Here is a 17353-nt window from a genome sequence, read left to right as displayed (position 1 = left end):
GGGAGCTGGCCATTGACGGAGCTTCACCACAAGATGCCTTTCTGAAGAAGTGTGGCATGAACTGATCGCCAGCTGTCAATTGGGAGCTGATCTGGCGTTTTGGCCCACCATCTATGGACCACCACTTGCGACAGTCTTACCCCTGCCGCTGGTAACGCGCCATCACGTGCATCGAAGTGGCATGCACAATCATTTATCGATCATTTATCGAGACGACAATTCAATGTTGACCCTCTGAACTATTGGGACAAATTTCATCACAAACCCTGCACCAAAAGAGACATCAAAGGGGGAGCAGCTCTGTCTCAACTCTACTTTATTTCTCAAATTATTCTCATAGAATCACTTCTCTTCTTCGCCTTCGCTTGACCACACCCTCCGCACAATGCTTAATCGAGTATCATTCCACCGCCCTGTCTCTGTCTCTGATGCATCTAGTAGCGGACGAAGAATTACGTATGACTAGTTTCGAGAGCAGCACAATCTCCGTATACCTCGTAGCGTTGGATTCCGCCAAACAACATCGATCATGGTTGGAGGCACAAGGCTCATAGCCTAGGCACGCTTCTGCTGCACCTCTTTGTTGAGAGCTTCAGCTCCTAGCATTTCATTTATCAATCAGCACTGCCAACCACGGCAACACACCTCTGCAACCTAGAAACTCGTTCAAGACGACAAAGACTTACCCTGCTCTGCAAGCCTGTCGAGAATAGCGGCATACCACTTGTGTTCGTCACTGCCGTAGGTAGCATTGTTGCTACCTGCATTGGCAGAAAAACCCATGCGGAGGCCAGAGTAGCCCTGTTTAGTTCGCTCGTCTACCAGAAGCTTCGCTTGCTCTTTCAGAGAGTATCCCGGCTTATTGTCTGCACCGAGTTCAAACATGTTAGCTTTTTAAGTTCTCATGCCTGTTCGTGCCTCACTGAACGAGCACTCAAGGGATGAGCGCCGGCATCTGCGAGTAAAGGGCGGCATTTCTAGCGAACCTCGGGCATAAAGAAAACTAGCATGGTCGGTTAGTGGTAAGTTCTTGCAATTGACATGTGCAAGGTTCTTCGACCGCGACCTACAGTTCGTCCATTTCGGGGTTTGGTGAAGTTCAATTTGGTGCTAAAACGTTCAGAGTATGGCAAAGCCGTTTTGGTGACTGCGAGGTGATGGTTGATTTGATTCAAGTCCTTGAATTGTATCTGACAAGAAAGTAGGACCCAAGGAACCCCAGCGTTTTCCAGGAATATATAGAAATGATTCCATGATGATTCAGTGGCCATGGCAGGACCTTTCCGATTCACAATCAGTGGGAGTTGGTGAATGGAGAACAATTGGCCTATTCATCCTCATGTAGTCTCGTCTCGTCTCGTGTGTTTCAATGCACAATACGCAGCTGCCAGTCTTTTCACCGTTGGCATCATGACACTTGATCACTGTTAGCAAGCGTGATAAGCCTGTAGATGACGAGTATCGTGTCAACTGGCTTTGTTCAGCTTATGCTGAGCGAACGATGATGGGAATCTTGCTTGCATGGTCATCCCTTGGCCGCAACTGTGCATCAGGAGTCGACGTAGATTCTATACAAAATCCATCACCGGATAGACAACGACTAGGCAAGAGTCTTCTGAAACAGCTGCGATACAAACGTGCTTATCTAAACGTGAAGTCCAAGACCATCAGGAATCGGGTCTTGAGCCATGCGACTCCGATGACACCGGTTGGAAGGCAAAACGCCGAAAGTCCTGCTCGCAAGCCACGGCAAGGCTATGTTTTGTACTGGCTTTGCAGATCAGGCACATTCCGATACGTATCCTAGAAGATTCGGAACAAAGTCGAATGGGTGAAATCGGGTGATGCGCAAGTTGGCCTGGCTGGATTTGACCTTGCCTTTTGTGACTTACATCACGACTCATGATACTGACATTCAGTGTTACAGATCCTGCATCAAGCACTACGAATCCAACCAGAACAAGCAATTCAAGGCGACAACAAAGAGATAGGGGAAATACTGTAGAGATGCAAATGAATGGCTAGTTATCAAAACGCCCAACATGATTCGCAGCCAAGCAAGTCTTCTTTTTCCATTGATTGGTGCATCGATATGGCAAGACTCCACCAGCTGCACCTTCCCCAACTTCAAATGCGTGAATGGTTGAACCGTCTTGCTCCTGGCAGAAAACAGATCAGACGCCTGCCTGGCCAGCGACAGCCTATTTGTCTCTTTCATGCTTCAATCAGATATCTTCCAACTTGACGACATCCAACCACGGCCATTGGCGATGTCAATCGACGAGCCGACGTTCAACGTTCAAGCTTCATCAAGAATCCGATCCATCACGACTAGCCATCATTTGAAAGCTCACCTTACCCCCGACCTCCACCGCGACCTCCATCTTGATTCTCGACGCCCGCATCCCGTTCCCCGACTTTTCTCCACACCACACTCTTCTTGGTCAAGGGCGGACTCATGAAGCAGCTTTCAATGATCCCTTTCGCCTCCCCCCCTTCCCCACTGGGACTTGGGGCGATCCAAAATGCATGAGCCGAGGCATCTTTTTTAGCGTGGCCAGCCACCCTGACCCAGACAGACAGACAAAGCAAGACACAAAGACCCCATGCCGGATGTCAAGGTTCCTCCCTCATCCCGGCCACAGAAAAACAGCTGCTTTGGATTGCTGGGGCAAATAGAATTGTCCGCACAAGCGAAGGTGCATCATGGCGTACGTGTGGCGCAACAAATTAACCAGACCAGCAACTGTTCTTTCACAGGCCAACGGTTCCAAGTTCAATCTGCAGCACTTTTTGTTTTTGTGGCTCTTCAGCCGCCTTGCCAGAATGTGTTTGCTCCTGCGCTGTTACACATGGCGTTTAACAATTCCCCGATTATCAACATTATATGCCAAGAAACACAATCACAAAAGGTAATCATTCTTTGTCTTTGTGTCGTTTCTGCTTTGTCGGTTCTTAGCTCCTCTCACTTGGCTCTATTGTGACCCATCACCAAGGCACATTGTTAGCCTGGTTTCATGGCCACGTCGCCTTCATTCACTTCTCGCCTCCACAAAGTTCCATCGACAAAGAATGAGGATAGGCAACCCCTGGTCGACGCCGCCGGAGTCTCCATTTCATGCGAATCTTCCGCCCCGGCGTTCTCTTTAACCGCTCCGCCCGCCCCCGTCTCTCTACTCCCCAGGCCGGTTGATGCTTGGCCTTCTCGAATTCTGAACAGAGGAGTAAAGTAGCGTCATCTCAACAGAGCTCCCTGGGCAAATCAGATTGGCCAGACAAGTCATCTAGCTCCATCCTCGGAGAACCCCTACTGTCCGAGCTATTCTATACTGCATCGACGTTATGATGCTCCTCAAATAAAGTGCTCCTCGGCCCACGCAACCCTACAAGAGTCCATTTGGCCAAGCTACATGCCACTCAACTGAGTTGTCCAAGGCCTGTTCGTTTCCGTTATCCACCTGCCATTCTTCCGCGGCCAACTCAGCAGACCCTAGAGCTTTCTTCCGCCTGGTCATTCACTTCATGAGCATACTTTCTCCCGAAGCAGTCACCCGAACTGGCAACGGTTGGCTTTACCCCACGCTATCCAACCGCCTCGGCTCATCTTCTCCTCAACAACACCTAGCACTGTTCCACCCCTTACACTGAGCCGGGCAAGCGTGACAAGTGATTCATCCATAGCCATCCTCCTGGGAAGGACAAATCTCATTTACTCTCATTCACTTAAGCACTGAAAGGTTGCTGTTCCCTAGCAGAGACGTGTGACTGAACCGCAATCAACTGCATCGTTCAAAGGTCCCTTCTGTTCATTGTTGCCCACGATGCCAGGTTCGTTACATCCCATGCTACAAACCCAGCATCCTGGCTGTCTACTGACTTCTTCTCAGTTCCCCTTGTTGTTGCAGCTCCGGCGGCAGCAGCAGCATTCGCCTACATCAACGCCAGAACCTCTCTGTGGTATGATTATCTCCTCTTCAAATCGACCTTCAAATCAGCTGGCCGAGTGTTTCTTCGCCAACGCCGCGGCAACTTGTCTGTCTTTCATAACCTGGAAGACCGCGCAAAGGACCCTTCTACAGCCAACAAAGACCTGCTCATTTTTGAGGGTCGTCACCACACGTACGCTCAGGTTCACGACACGGCCATCCGCTATGGAACCTGGTTGCGGAAGAATTTCGGCATCAAGCCGAAAGACGTGGTAGCCATGGATTTTGAGAACTCTGATACCTTCATCTTTGTTTGGCTCGGACTTTGGAGTATTGGTGCTAAGCCTGCCTTCATCAACTACAACCTGACGGGCAAATCATTGGCTCACTGCATCAAGGCGTCGAAATCCAAGATTTGCCTGGTTGACCCTAATGTTGCCACAAATGTCACCGAGGATGTGCGGGCCGAGCTTGGCAACGTCAACTTCGTCATGTTTACGCCGGAAGTTCAAGCCGAAGCAGCCGCTACCCCTCCTGTGCGCGTACCAGACTCTGACCTGATCGAGGATGACCTGGCAAACTTGGCTATTTTGATTTACACGTCCGGAACGACCGGTTTGCCCAAGCCTGCCGTGGTCTCGTGGGCCAAGGTTATTGCAGGAGGCACGATTGTGGAGACACTTCTTGCTCGTGGGGGTAACGATATCATGTACACGGTAAGCATTTTGTTTTTTTGCTGCGAGCTACACCGTCCAATTATACTAATCAGATTCCTTATCCGTGTAGTCTATGCCGCTTTATCACTCGGCAGCATCCTTACTCTCCTTTTGTTCTACCTTGCTAGCAGGCAGCACACAAGCTATCGGCCGCAAATTCTCCACCAAGGTGTTTTGGGACGAAGTACGAGCCTCCAATGCCACCATTGTTCAATATGTTGGCGAGACTCTACGATATCTGCTTGCTGCACCTCCTCAGTATGATCCCGTCACTGGCGAGTGTATCGACAAGAAACACAAGGTCACAGCGGCATTCGGCAACGGTCTGCGCCCCGACATCTGGAACCAGTTCAAGGAACGGTTTGGCGTTGACACCATCCTCGAATTCTACGCCGCCACCGAAGGGCCCTTTGGACTGTGGAACCTTAGCCGCAATGACCATACAGCGGGTGCAATTGGCCGCAGCGGTCTACTGTATGGCGGCTTGCAGTCACTGAATCTGTCACTTGTTGAGTTAGATTGGGCAACAGATCTACCTAAACGAGATGCCGCGACGGGATTCTGCACCAAGGTCAAGCCTGGTGAACCCGGCGAGCTGATCTGCAAGCTGGACCCGGAAAATATTAGCCAACGCTTCCAAGGATATTATGGAAACGAGAATGCAACATCGTCCAAAATCATGCGTGGGGTCTTCAAGCCTGGCGATGCATGGTTCCGCACCGGCGACGTTACTCGGTGGGACGCAGACGGCCGCATGTACTTCATGGACCGCATTGGTGATACGTTCCGCTGGAAGTCAGAAAACGTGTCGACAGTCGAAGTCAGCGAAGCCGTCGGTCGCCACCCTTCTGTGCGTGAGGCCAACGTGTACGGTGTTGAGCTCCCCCATCATGACGGACGAGCCGGCTGTGTGGCCATCGCCTTTGACAAGCAGCCCGACAAGACCGTGTTCCGCAGCCTGGCAGGCCACGTCAAGTCATCACTGCCTCGTTACGCACAACCCCTATTCCTTAGGGTCCTCAAGGAAGTTGGTGGTGCGGCCCAAACAACAGGTACTATGAAGCAACAAAAGCACCTACTGCGCCTGGCTGGCGTCAAGCCGAACAACAAGAAGATCGACGGTGAGCTGTACTGGCTCAAGGGAGATGCATATGTTCCATTCCAAGATAACGAATGGCGAGAACTCGAGGCAGGTCGAGTCAAGTTATAAATTCGGTTGACTCTACCCTCTGGACTGCTACCCATATGCTGTAACATTGCATTTTGCGTCGAATGACTTTTTTTGAAACCCTTTTTGTTGAGCCGAGCGTGAGGGAACAATGCGTGGCTGCGTGTGTTTCCCAGCATATATTGTGCATTTGAACTGTTGATGCTTTCTGTATAGAAGACAAAGCATGTATTTAGAATACAACATCTAGAATTCGAGTCATCACAAGACTACCACTTGTGGTACGTTCCTCTGATGTAGTGCGTGGCTGTAGAGTCACATCTCAAATGATAACCAGTAGACACGGTATTCACGTCGAAATATCCTCCTATGTGGACACTAATATGTAGTATTCATGTCAACGACTTGGTCGCCCTACATGTAAAGACAAGATGTACAGTGAAGTTTGCCTCCTAAATAACACCACATCAATCCCCAGTACCTCGCGTTTAACCAAACAGTTTTCCTCCGACCCACGCTCTCCCATCTGCATCCATGCAACACAGTTTCATCAAGTCATCGCTTCTATATAATGTTGTCGTGGCAAAACAGACTTTTTAATATCCATCAAACCGCGCCCTGTTATCTCTATGCTCCGATGTTCAAAGAGCACTCGCACCCTTCTCCGTGATCCGATACACGACGCTCAGTGTGCGCCTTACGATCCGGCAATCCCCAATCCCACGCGTTGGCCACTTTGACCAGCTTGAGTCGCCGACCCATAGGCAGAAGGTCCGGCGGGGGCTAATGTCGCCGCACCACCAGTGCCTGTTCTCTCACGCATCCTTCGTCCTTCCATCAACCCTCTCAGGCCACGTTTTTGCAGGCCAATGACGCTGCTGAGTTCGCCATTCCAGATGAAGCTGTGATCGCGATCGCTGCTGCCAACTTCCGATCCCCATTCGGAGCCGCTTCTGCTGGTTGACGCTGAAAGCTCGCCACTTAATGGGCGGCCGGTTTTCTGCACGCCTGTGTTTAAGCTGAGACCGGACGTTGCTGTAGCCAAGTCGGTGGCAGAAGAATTGTTGGCAGTCGTGCCGCCCAGCGAAAAGTCCGAGACCGAAGTCGGGGATCCAACGGGATCAGAGCTGCCCACGAAAAAGTTGGGATTCAGGGACCCGTCGATACCGCGCCCACCACCAGCAGCCATAGCTGTGGCATTGAACACGGCGGCGGCATTTCGACTGTCCAACAATCCATGCAGACGCTCAACCACGGCTTCCAGTAATCCATCAACGCGATAAGGTCGAGCAATTTGAAGGAGAGAGCACAAAATCTGTGGGGTGCAAAGCGGCGATGATGGAGGCGGTAGGGAGCTCGTGTAGAGGAAGTGTAACAGTGCCTGTACCGTCAGATAGGTATGAGGGAGGTACAGGCATCGTGGCCTTGCATTTGGCGGCAGAGACCTAGGAGTTGGAGCTGCATTTACGGCCGGAGGGCTGATATCATCACCGTGTCCAGTTACGCCCGCCATAGCCGCAGAAGAGCCCATTGCTCCAGCTGTTGTGGCCGAGCTTAGTCCGGCAGTCGATGACGAAAGCATGCTGGTGCCGCTGGATGAGCCGGGGGCCTGTGTTAGATCCTGAGAATTTGGCGTTATGGTCAATGCTGAAGCACGAAGAGGATTGCTCGATAATCCTGATCGAAGTGTGACCGAATCACTTCCGTCCTGAGTGGCTGTACCTTCCCGTAAAAGCTGAACAAAATAAGGTCCCCATCTGCGAGAAACTATGCGAGAATTGACTGGTATCCTTTCCCCACCGATGCATAGAATATCCATGTCAGCCAGCTCGCGCATAGCCAGCGCCTTCTCTCCCAACTCCTCGCTGGCTCTCGAATGAAAACGACCACCAGCGGTATATCCTGCTTTTCGTGTGAGGCTGAGGTTTGGTCCAGAATACGGACTGCTTGCCGATATGAATCCAGACATGGGACTAGTCTTCCGAGGGTTATCGTAAAATCCAAATGCCTCCAACTCTACCATGCAGACGTTCGAAAAGTTGATTCGGCGGTGGTTATAGTCGTCGACAAGACTTCGCTTTCGATTGCCCAGAATTACAAACGTATTTCGTCGGTTCCACAAAACTCCTCGATTCCAACTTCCCTGACTAAATACGCTACCGCCAGCGTCGATGCGGCTCCATGTTAGCGTCCGTAGGTCCAGCGCCCAGAGCGCATATTCTTGCTTCGATGAAGTCAGGTACGTTCCGCTCACGACGAAATGCGTGTCAATCACACCACCATTGGGGAATCGCAAGCCTGGCGGAGAGTAGGTCCCCGACATGGGCTTTTCCACCAAGGTTCCATCTGAGGATCGAATCTGCAACTCAAGTTTCACGTCAAGAAAGTTATAGTTTGAATAGATAAGCATGGATGAACCAGTTTCGCGAGACTCTGGGCCGATGCCCGTGCCGTCAACTCGTTGCGAGCCGTTCGGATACGCTTTACCGACTTTGGCGGTTACAGAAGGAGGCAGAGGGGCAGCCACGCTGCGATATGCACCGCAGCTTTTCCCTAAGGGTTGCGTCGACGTCCATTTGAGGCTGCGTAGGTTGAAAACACTGATCTGCTCGATGTAATGGTTGGCTCCATCCTGGCCGCCCACAATCACCATTTCGGCACCTCCAGATCCGTCAATGTTAATGCCGATTCTGCCTTCGTTGGGATTTGAAGAAGATGGGTTGTGCTGCAAGGCGGCCAGCGGAGCCCGACTCGAGGAAAAGGAGGCTGCTGAGGGCAAGATGCAGGCACAATGAGCATATCGGCCTTGTGGTGCGTCCTGAGCTGGCAAGTACGTCCATATTCTGGTCTCGACGTCATAAATATATATGTCAGACATTACAGAAACCTCAGGTTGCTGTTGCTGATCTGCTGTTGAAGCTGTTTGAGCCGGACTTGAAGCCGGAGACATGCCACCATAACAGACCATCTTGGTGTCGCCAAGGCCACACATGGAATGGAAGTATCGAGGCGGCGGTACATCTCCTCCAGTTTCCAGCCTCGTCCAGTGGCGGGAGATCAGATCCAACTCATAGAGATCGGCCGTCAAAGGTGCAGGTCGACTTCGGGACAGGATTCGTCCTCCAAAGACGTACAGTTTGTCTCCGAGGATGGTAGTGGTCGCTCCTACAAGAGGAGGAGGTTCTCGGCCGGTGGTGCGATGCACATTACACATTAACCCCGATAAATGTGTCGAAGATCCTGGTGCAGCAGTTCCAGCAGCCGCCGTGGCCGCCGGTGTTGCTGTTGACCTTCCACCTTGACCCATACCTGGCGATGGAGTTGTTGGGGTCGGACCATTACTTCTTGGGGTTAACCCGTCTCTATTGTCCTCGTTTATGTCTTGTTTTGAGGAGCTCGCTAAACTGCTCATGCTGCTGTTAATGTCCTGGCCATATTGATCCTGTGCAGAATATATTTGGCCAGCGGCCGAGGAGCCAACCGAGTCCATCGTGCTTGCACGGCCGTCCATACGGGACTCAGTCCTTCGCGGCTGGGAGCTCTCTCCGAAATCGTCTCTGCCAGCTGGAGACGGCGTGGCAGAGCTCGATTCGGGTGGTGTCTGCGGCAGCGGCTTTTCAAGGCTGTGCTTAAGGCTCAGCTTCCTCGCAGGCTGCGGCCTGGATGTAGGCGACGATGACCTCGGGCCATCCGGCAACGGCTGTTGATTATTTGAAGACACGTTGGAGGTGATTCGATTCGTCAAGCTAAGAAGCGAGCGTTTTCGGGTGAGCTTTCTCGTCGGCGGATTTTGCTGAACGCCTCGATATACTCCGCCGGTATTGTCTGGGCTAGCACGGTTGATTATTGCCGCGTACCGATCGTCTAATTCGGTTTCAGATGCTGAAGAAAGGTGACTACTTGCACGAGATAAAACAGGTCTCTGTGAACCGGTCAGTCCTGGGGTTGGAGCCATGGTGCGTCAAAATTTCAGACTTGGCCACACTCTGCTAGAGCAGCAGAGTGCGCCTAAACGAATAATGTGCCAGGTTATGTATGCGATTGGGTATGAGTTTCGGCAAAAAGCGAATCTCCCACAGCATACGGCGTGTGAAAGGGTTCGTGGCATATAAATTGAGAAGAACAGGAAGAAAAGAAGAAGGAAACCAAGCAGGCGGATACGGGTGACTGGCTGTGATGCTTCTCGAACCCGGTTTCGGTAATGTTTCCACAACAATGTATTTTTGGACAGTGAGAAGTGCTGTGCGGTTCGCCCTGGTACGCTCTGAGCTCCCAGATATGCGGAATAGCTGGATACAAGCCGCAAGAAGGCCAGTGCTATAGAGACATAACAATTTGGCCTTGCTATGGGCAACAGAACCAGATAGTAATCCGTCCACGGACCTAATATTGGTGCCAAGAACAAAAACCAGTGGCCTTGGCTAAGACAAAAGTGAGGCCCCGACCAGGCTCTGGGCTGCCACGAGACAGGGAACAAAACGAGAGAAAAGCTTGAGATAATGAGAAGCGCCGCATCACAAAGAAGTCGTTGGGGATGATGGTGAAAGGCGCCGGGGGCTAAGAGAGAGAACCACAATAAAACAAATTAGGGACGGGGGCTATCATGCTTGAATTTGATGGCTTGGCAGATGAGGGCATGGGTAGCCAAAGAAAGTGAGGAAAGAAACAGGTAACAGCAACGCGGCGAAATCAATATGAAGCAGGCGGGCTGATCCAGATCTGTAGAATGCCCAAGGCTGGGTTATGCCGTGGCGGGCTCGAAGAACTTGGACCGCGGGTCGGGCGAGGGAATAAGACAAGGAATATGTGTACCTACATGCGGCAGTCTGAGAGTCCGTCCGGATGGAGGGAACGAGACTATCAATATGGAGACAGGCCGAAGTCGTCGACTCAAGGATAGTGAGAGGGAGAACAAGCGAGCTGGCGTGCGCGAAGAAAAAAGCTTCAAGGCAGCGCAAGGCAAGGCAAGGCAGGGCTCGCTGTATGCAGCACTGGCGTCGTCGGTTGGAGCTGTCTGGGCTTTTTTGGGGAATGAAGGAACACCAACGTGGATAATCGTCCGACAAGGCGGCCAGGTTTCTAATGGGGGCGACGGTGGAGAGGCTTGTCAAATCAAAAAAGGCCGGATGGGCGGCGAATGGCTCCGTTTCGACAATGAGAACCACCAGACCGGACAAAGAAGAAGCAGGTTGGTGTCTGTGCCCTGTGTGCTCGGGTGCGTCTGACGTCGCTGGAGGGGGGTTGGGACTGGTTGGATAATTGCGCCGGCCGTTATACAACGGTCCCAGTGATATTGGAATTGAGGCTCGACTCGCGTCAAGTCTTGTTTCGATTCGTCAGTCCTGAGGCGAGGGGGATGTCTGAGGCTGGGGTTGCAGACCGAATGAAGAAAAAGAGAAGAAAAGCCTTCTAGGACTGCAGGTTGGTGGTTAAGCGTCGAAGCTTTGCACCAGACCAACGTAATCTACACTATGGGTTCGGGTTGCGACCAGACACCAGACTGACCGACTGGGCCAGAGCCAAAGGCCACCAGACCAAATTTGACTATTGCTGGAGTAGTACTCCGTAGTCAACTTAGGCTCTCGTCTACTCGAGGTGGTTGGCGGGCGTGCGCAGGCAGGGAGAGAGCGCGGGAGACAGAGAGAGAGAGAGAGATAGGGGCCTAGCGCTTAGGCACCCTTGGTTCCTATAGAAAACGACAGGCCAGGCGCTACCCTACCCATGGACCGGAGCGGAATGGCTATTGACCTGCGGAGCGCCAGATGATGCGGTGATATCGACTAATTGCTTGGCCAAATGCGATCGTCGGTCGAGAATGCGTCAAGTATGCGTAAAGGGACCAGTGCCGGCGAAGTGCTGAAGTTGGCCGGCAACCAAACGGCAAAAGGATTCCTCCCCGGCAAGCCAGCCGACAGAGCTGCGTTGAAGATCAAATGGTTACAGTAGAAACAAAAGTGAAGGGAAACGGGGATTGCACCGCCCATGCAACAGATTGACGAAAATGGCTGAGAACAGAATGGGGTGATATTGGACTTTTGGTGTGAAGAGATGGTGATGGCTCATGAGCATCCACATTCATTGGTGGCCCGTGGTGGCCCGTGGGGCTGAGGCTGGCTGGCTGGCTTCTGGCTTGTTTCTGGTTGCTCTCATCGCGGGTCGAGGGCAACGCACAGACGCCCAGTGCACACTTCGGAGAGGGGCTTTTTCGGTTTAGCAAGGACGTGACAAGGGGGGAAGACTTGGGCCTGACCTCGAAGCTGGTTTGCTTTGGCCTTCTTCGGGGCTGGTTGGAGAGTTGGTTGGCCAAGCATACGAGGGTCTGCTAAAGTGATGCAATGGACCAGGAATCGACTCAAGGCGGTTGAGATGCATGGGCAATGACAGAAAGGACATTGAATGAAGCTATGTCTGCAAGGCGACAGACTACCTGAGTAGCCTTGGTGGTCGGCAAGGGTGAATGGCCTGGAACCTGCCAAAGATGTCGTCCAGAAATATCAATCGGCTGCCAAGCTCAGTGGGCCGTCAGGGGAATCGAAGGAGGAGGATCAACGACGAATTTTCGACACGGGAGACTCCCTGACGTCTGGAGTTATCCCGTGTTCAGATTTGCTACGACGAGGGTAGATTTTTCTAACCTATCAATTGGATAAATGGAACATACTGTATGCAAGCCTCTTCATTCCACGTGCACCGAAATGCAAACGCAAGAGCAAATGCAGGCAAAGTGGGAAGGAGCTGCCTGGAATAGTAAGTGGTTGGTCAGATTGGGGAGAGAAAACACAGCAGGAAGTCACGACTCAGGCCAATACCTGGATGCCCTGACACTTTCATGCACGAATGCAGCCTGGGAAGTACCAACCAGTCAAGGACGTTACATGGTTCTGTCATGGCAATATGGTCAAGTGCAAGGAGTCAGCACCATTGAACTTGACGCCTTTGTCCAGACAGGGACGGACAAGACAAGACGCTTGTCATGTCTGTCGATGCTCAATACCCATCACCGACCACTGAAACTGCATACAGATATTAATACTCGATACGGAGTACAATTACGTCGCAACCTCAAGCACCGCAACTCGTATTGTACATTACACGCTTCAGCCAGGGGTACGGAGGGTCCAGAGGGTCCAGAGGGTCCAGCGCTGAGGATCATGAGGGTCTCACGACCCAGTGAAGAGGAACATGCTCCGGGGCACACACATGGCAAAAAGGAAGAAGCGGAACCCGGCGCGGAGGGAGAGTCAAATTGAGCAATTCGGTGCAGGGGTGGGAGGGCAAGACATGCAAGGCTCGGAGTACTCTGGAACAGAAGATGGAAGAGGGGTCGAGGTTCGTTCATGTGCTTGGTTATTTCGTGGTGTTTTGACAACAGCAGGCGGGCAGAATAGTGGTCATGAGCCGAACTCATGACAAAGAATGATGCACCAAAAGGTACAGATTCGAGGCGTCATTGGCTCAACTAACGAGAGAGATGCTAGGCAATCCTAGGTGAAGCAATCCCACAGAGGTCCGTCCCCAGAGCGTGATGCAATCATGGCACGATGCGTGGCATTATCGATAATAGCGTCTATATGATCTGCAGAATATGCGTGGTTATCACATCCAGGATTCTGTATCCGCGGGCGACCACACGAGTTAAACATGGAGCAGTCCGCATGGCAAACTTGACTCTCCTGTTCTCTACAGTGCGCATTGAAGCTTCAATCTCAACAGCCCTCGCGATCCTTGGGGCCGCCGTCCTTAATAAAAGTGCGTCAAAAATCAAACACGTTGACGCATGAAGTCATTTGATGAGCATGGAAATCATCATTTTCAACGCGGGGCAGGCACGCATTCGAAACTGTGGCTATGCACCAGACTCAAAGTGCTTAGTTGGATGCAAGCAGTTCTGCCTCATGCTTGACCGGACGAACACAACATCGGTAAATGTGCCTGAGCACCCACACCTTGTTCAGTAGTCTCTGGACTTGGGATGAAACGAAACACTCCGTCAATCAAATTGCTCCAAAAATGCCACCAAATCGCTCAACACATGTCAGGACTTGAACTCATGCGAACGATACGCGAAATTGAAAGGAGCAAAAATGGAGGGCAAAAAAAAGTTGATTGTGGTATTTAGGGTAGTTTCAGTCTAGTGGATTGATCCTCTTCATTATGTCGTGACCATTACGCACGCAAAAGCCAGTCCTCCTTTCTTTCCATTTGATTCATCAATTCATCAATGGCTCGCTTTTGATTCCTGTTGCCCTTCAAGGGGATGGGTATACATCCACCGACCGCTAACTATTTATGAAGATTGTGTGGTTTTGTTCTTCTTCTGCTTCTGCTTCACTGTCCCGCCTGGCCCGCTCTTCACAACGCCCCGAGACTCGGCCAGCTTATTACCTCACCACACTTAGATCTGAGGGAGAGCAGTGTATCGGAGGTATGGCTTGATGACGCGGTGGTTGGGGAACAGCTCCTTGGCCTCGGCCTCCTTGACGCTGTTGGCGACGATGACGTCCTGGCCGGGCACCCAGTCGATGGGAGTGGCAATCTTGTGCTTGTCACCGGCCTGGAGGGAGTCGACGATGCGCAGAACCTCGGCGGCGTTACGGCCGGTAGAGGCAGGGTAGGAGAGGATGGTGCGGATGGTCTTCTTGGGGTCAATGAAGAAGACGGATCGGATGGTGAGAGGGAGAGCGTTTCTGTCGATGTTGGTGGGGTCTTGGTAGTCGATCCTGGGGGGGTTAGTATGTGGTAGGAGATGTGAAAATGAGTGAGAACGGAAAAAATGCTGAAAAGAAAAAGCAGCAGAGATAACAAGAATCGCAAATCGCAGCTGGCAGTATCGAGAATCTTGTGAAACCGGTGATGAACCTTTAAGCTCCAACCTCCAAACTCCCCCAATATTCAGGTACAGCCATTCCACAAAAACAACAGCAAAAACAACCACAAAAACAACAATAGCAGCAAAAAGGCTAAACATTCCGCTACTTACATGTCGTACTGGTTGGCCACAACACGGTCAGGATCAGCAATGATGGGAAACTGCACATTTCCACCCGTAACCTCAGCAATGTCCTTGATCCAAGTGGCATGGCTGTCGGTAGTATCGGCCGACAGACCGAGCAGCTTGACGCCGCGCTTGGTGAACTCGGGCTCGAGCTTAGCAAAGGCGCCGAGCTCGGTGGTGCACACGGGCGTGAAGTCCTGGGGGTGCGAGAAGAGGATGGCCCAGCTGCCCTCGATGTGTTTGTGGAATTCGACCTTGCCGATGTTGCTGTCGGCAGTGAAGTCGGGGGCCTTGGAGCCGAGACGGAGGGTGGTGGTGGAAGCCATTGTGAGTGTGTGTGATTTGAGTAGAAACACAGTTTGTAGAAAGTGTTGTGGTATGGGAGGAAGAAAGGAGGGAAAAAAGATCGAGAAGCTCGATCGGATGGGGTGGTGGTCTACAAGCCTTTATACCTCAGGATTGACACCGACCCTTTAGATTTACACATTCGATTACAGTGTATTGATGGGCGCCGATGGCGTGCCAATTCATCTCTCTGATTCCATGTCCACGACAAGATATCCACATGCTGCCAGCAGCCACCGTTGCATTCACGCCTCCTTGGCGGGAGCTCATCACGACGGCGAATTACATCTCGGGGGCATCAAGCATCAGCCAATTTCTAAGCTGTTGTCCCAGAGCGGAATGGACCACACCACCGTGACGCCAGTGAGTTTAAAGCTCCATTTATCATCTTGACTGTGTTCTGGGCGTGGAGCTGCAATAAGCTCTCAGCTGGATGATGATGCTTGCCCCTCCATTTGTATGGCGTCTTCCCCTCCTCCAGCTTCTTGAGTCTGCCCCTCCATGCCCCTCACCATGTCTCACTTGATTTTCATCTAGACTTTTGATATGATGGACTGGACACTTAATTTGCTTCTTTTATTTTTATTTTTTTCTTCCTCTTCTTCTTCTTCTTACTACTGTTGATTTTACAGTACCTACTTTGAGCAACAAAGTTGAAGCAACTGCATTCTGTATTACGCAACTTACTAACTCCTCCAACTTCACCCACATCAATCACATCACGTCCCTGAACTAGCGCCCACATCGATGGCGTGCTGTCCCCCATCGCCCATTGGCCCACCACTCGACCTTCCCTCGATTTTGCCATCCGAGCCTCGCTGACGCAATGGGCGAAAGGACCACGCCTTGTCCCAAACTGGTGAATGTGGATAAACACCTCTCACCCTCTTCTGAAGTTGTTAGAGGAAGATGTGCGAATGCCCCGGCTCGTCGGCGCAGCTCGCAAAAGCACGCAATATGACACTGGTCCGACCTCCCGCGAGTGCCGATCGACACCATTGTGAGAAGCGAGCTTTGACTGCATGTTTAACAATTGTCTCACGGGCATCACCAGGCTGGCATATTCTGTGATTTTTGAACTTGTCCCTCTATCCACTCTCACTGCTAGCAAGTCGGTTAATATCATTTCTTCTTGCGATGTGTAAGCGTCAGCAGCCACGCCGATGGTCCGTAAGACGTGCTAAGACGGATAATTACTTCCAACTACCCAGGTACAGTTCTAGGTCGAATTCTATGCGAGGCTGACTAAATGGGTAAATGGGTCAATCGTCAAGCATAAAGGTAGTGCCTGGAGCAACAAAGTCTCAGGTATCGAGTCATTGTGCCATATGTAAGTGCCAAGAGTAATTCAATGATGACACGATGTCTTCTTTTGGTATCTTATCTGGTGCCTTTTAATAGAGATGAAGTGGCTTATCCTGATGCTGCTCTTGTCATCGATTCGTAACCCGAGGTTGGATCATCAGTGACAGCTTCAATGTTCACAACAGTCACAAAAAAACCAGAACTTGATATATCACGTGTCTATAAAACTAAGATCGTGAAATTGGTAATAGAAAACAACAAATTTTGATACACACACCAAGTACAGCGCACCGGAAAAATAAAAATAAAAGCCAATAGCGTACCCACAGTCTGCTTACACGACCTTCAACGGAGTAGTCGGCTCACATGCAAACCAGGCAGTCAGTCAGCCAGTCATTGGTAGCCTCGTAAAAATGACCATTAGACCAAAAAAAAGAATAAAAGAAAATTGCCGTTGCATACAAAAAAATCGACCACGCCAGGAGTCGAACCTGGAATCTCTAGAGGGCTCGGAGAGCGAAAACCGAAATCTAGCGCCTTAGCCATTAGGCCACGCGGCCGAGGTATATCCGCTGTGAACTTATTTTCATTTAAGAGCCAGTTTCTGCCAATTACTTCGCTTTTGCAACCCCAGATCCACAAATAGTCTGTTCGCTGGCTCGACCACCGGCATCAATAATTGGACATTTATTTGGTAACATTATAGGCTTGTATTGCAATGCTCTAAACTCCAACCATGCTCATGCTGTAGTAAGCAGACTAAATATACATGCAGTATGCAGTATATAAATATGTCCGTGTAGGTCTAAATATCCTAGGTACGCCAGATCTTCCCATCCTGCGCGAAATGGCACCACTAAATCTCGCAAAGCATTAGGCAAACCTCCGCCTTCCCTAA

At 51.1% G+C, this 17353-nt stretch overlaps 7 protein-coding genes and 1 non-coding gene across 8 annotated transcripts; 2 read left to right on the top strand and 6 right to left on the bottom strand.

The window, feature by feature from the left end:
- Positions 1-555: 555 nt before the first annotated feature.
- On the bottom strand, positions 556-885 carry VFPPC_14645 (hypothetical protein; the record flags this gene model as incomplete). Its single annotated transcript, XM_018292413.1, has 2 exons — positions 556-599; positions 687-885. 2 exons carry the CDS (start codon positions 883-885, stop codon positions 556-558), a joined length of 243 nt encoding a protein of 80 aa, XP_018141204.1.
- A 2936-nt stretch (positions 886-3821) lies between these two features.
- Positions 3822-5852, top strand: VFPPC_09720 (long-chain fatty acid transporter; the record flags this gene model as incomplete). Its single annotated transcript, XM_018288206.1, has 3 exons — positions 3822-3828; positions 3888-4642; positions 4713-5852. 3 exons carry the CDS (start codon positions 3822-3824, stop codon positions 5850-5852), a joined length of 1902 nt encoding a protein of 633 aa, XP_018141205.1.
- Positions 5853-6507: 655 nt separating this feature from the next.
- On the bottom strand, positions 6508-9765 carry VFPPC_09719 (regulatory protein Ral2; the record flags this gene model as incomplete). Its single annotated transcript, XM_018288205.1, has 1 exon — positions 6508-9765. The coding sequence occupies one exon, from the start codon at positions 9763-9765 to the stop codon at positions 6508-6510; it is 3258 nt and encodes a 1085-aa protein (XP_018141206.1).
- Positions 9766-9799: 34 nt separating this feature from the next.
- Positions 9800-10325, bottom strand: VFPPC_18000 (hypothetical protein; the record flags this gene model as incomplete). The annotated part of the gene is made up of 2 exons (XM_022429664.1): positions 9800-10154; positions 10207-10325. 2 exons carry the CDS (start codon positions 10323-10325, stop codon positions 9800-9802), a joined length of 474 nt encoding a protein of 157 aa, XP_022285224.1.
- A 1560-nt stretch (positions 10326-11885) lies between these two features.
- On the bottom strand, positions 11886-12203 carry VFPPC_17999 (hypothetical protein; the record flags this gene model as incomplete). The annotated part of the gene is made up of 2 exons (XM_022429663.1): positions 11886-12010; positions 12056-12203. 2 exons carry the CDS (start codon positions 12201-12203, stop codon positions 11886-11888), a joined length of 273 nt encoding a protein of 90 aa, XP_022285223.1.
- Positions 12204-12460: 257 nt separating this feature from the next.
- Positions 12461-13220, top strand: VFPPC_09717 (hypothetical protein; the record flags this gene model as incomplete). Its single annotated transcript, XM_022428670.1, has 2 exons — positions 12461-13002; positions 13046-13220. 2 exons carry the CDS (start codon positions 12461-12463, stop codon positions 13218-13220), a joined length of 717 nt encoding a protein of 238 aa, XP_022284240.1.
- Positions 13221-14205: 985 nt separating this feature from the next.
- VFPPC_09716 (mitochondrial peroxiredoxin PRX1) lies at positions 14206-15131 on the bottom strand (the record flags this gene model as incomplete). The annotated part of the gene is made up of 2 exons (XM_018288203.1): positions 14206-14530; positions 14791-15131. The coding sequence occupies 2 exons, from the start codon at positions 15129-15131 to the stop codon at positions 14206-14208; spliced, it is 666 nt and encodes a 221-aa protein (XP_018141210.1).
- A 1794-nt stretch (positions 15132-16925) lies between these two features.
- On the bottom strand, positions 16926-17015 carry VFPPC_17319. The gene has a single exon. It is a non-coding gene; the product is annotated as a tRNA-Arg (tRNA).
- Positions 17016-17353: the final 338 nt, after the last annotated feature.

The sequence above is a fragment of the Pochonia chlamydosporia genome, chromosome 6 (genome assembly GCF_001653235.2).
Source record: "Pochonia chlamydosporia 170 chromosome 6, whole genome shotgun sequence".
Classification (NCBI taxonomy): Eukaryota; Fungi; Ascomycota; class Sordariomycetes; order Hypocreales; family Clavicipitaceae; genus Pochonia; species Pochonia chlamydosporia.
The sequence above is the reverse complement of the archived record's forward strand: the minus strand, read 5'-3'. Positions and strand labels throughout refer to the sequence as shown.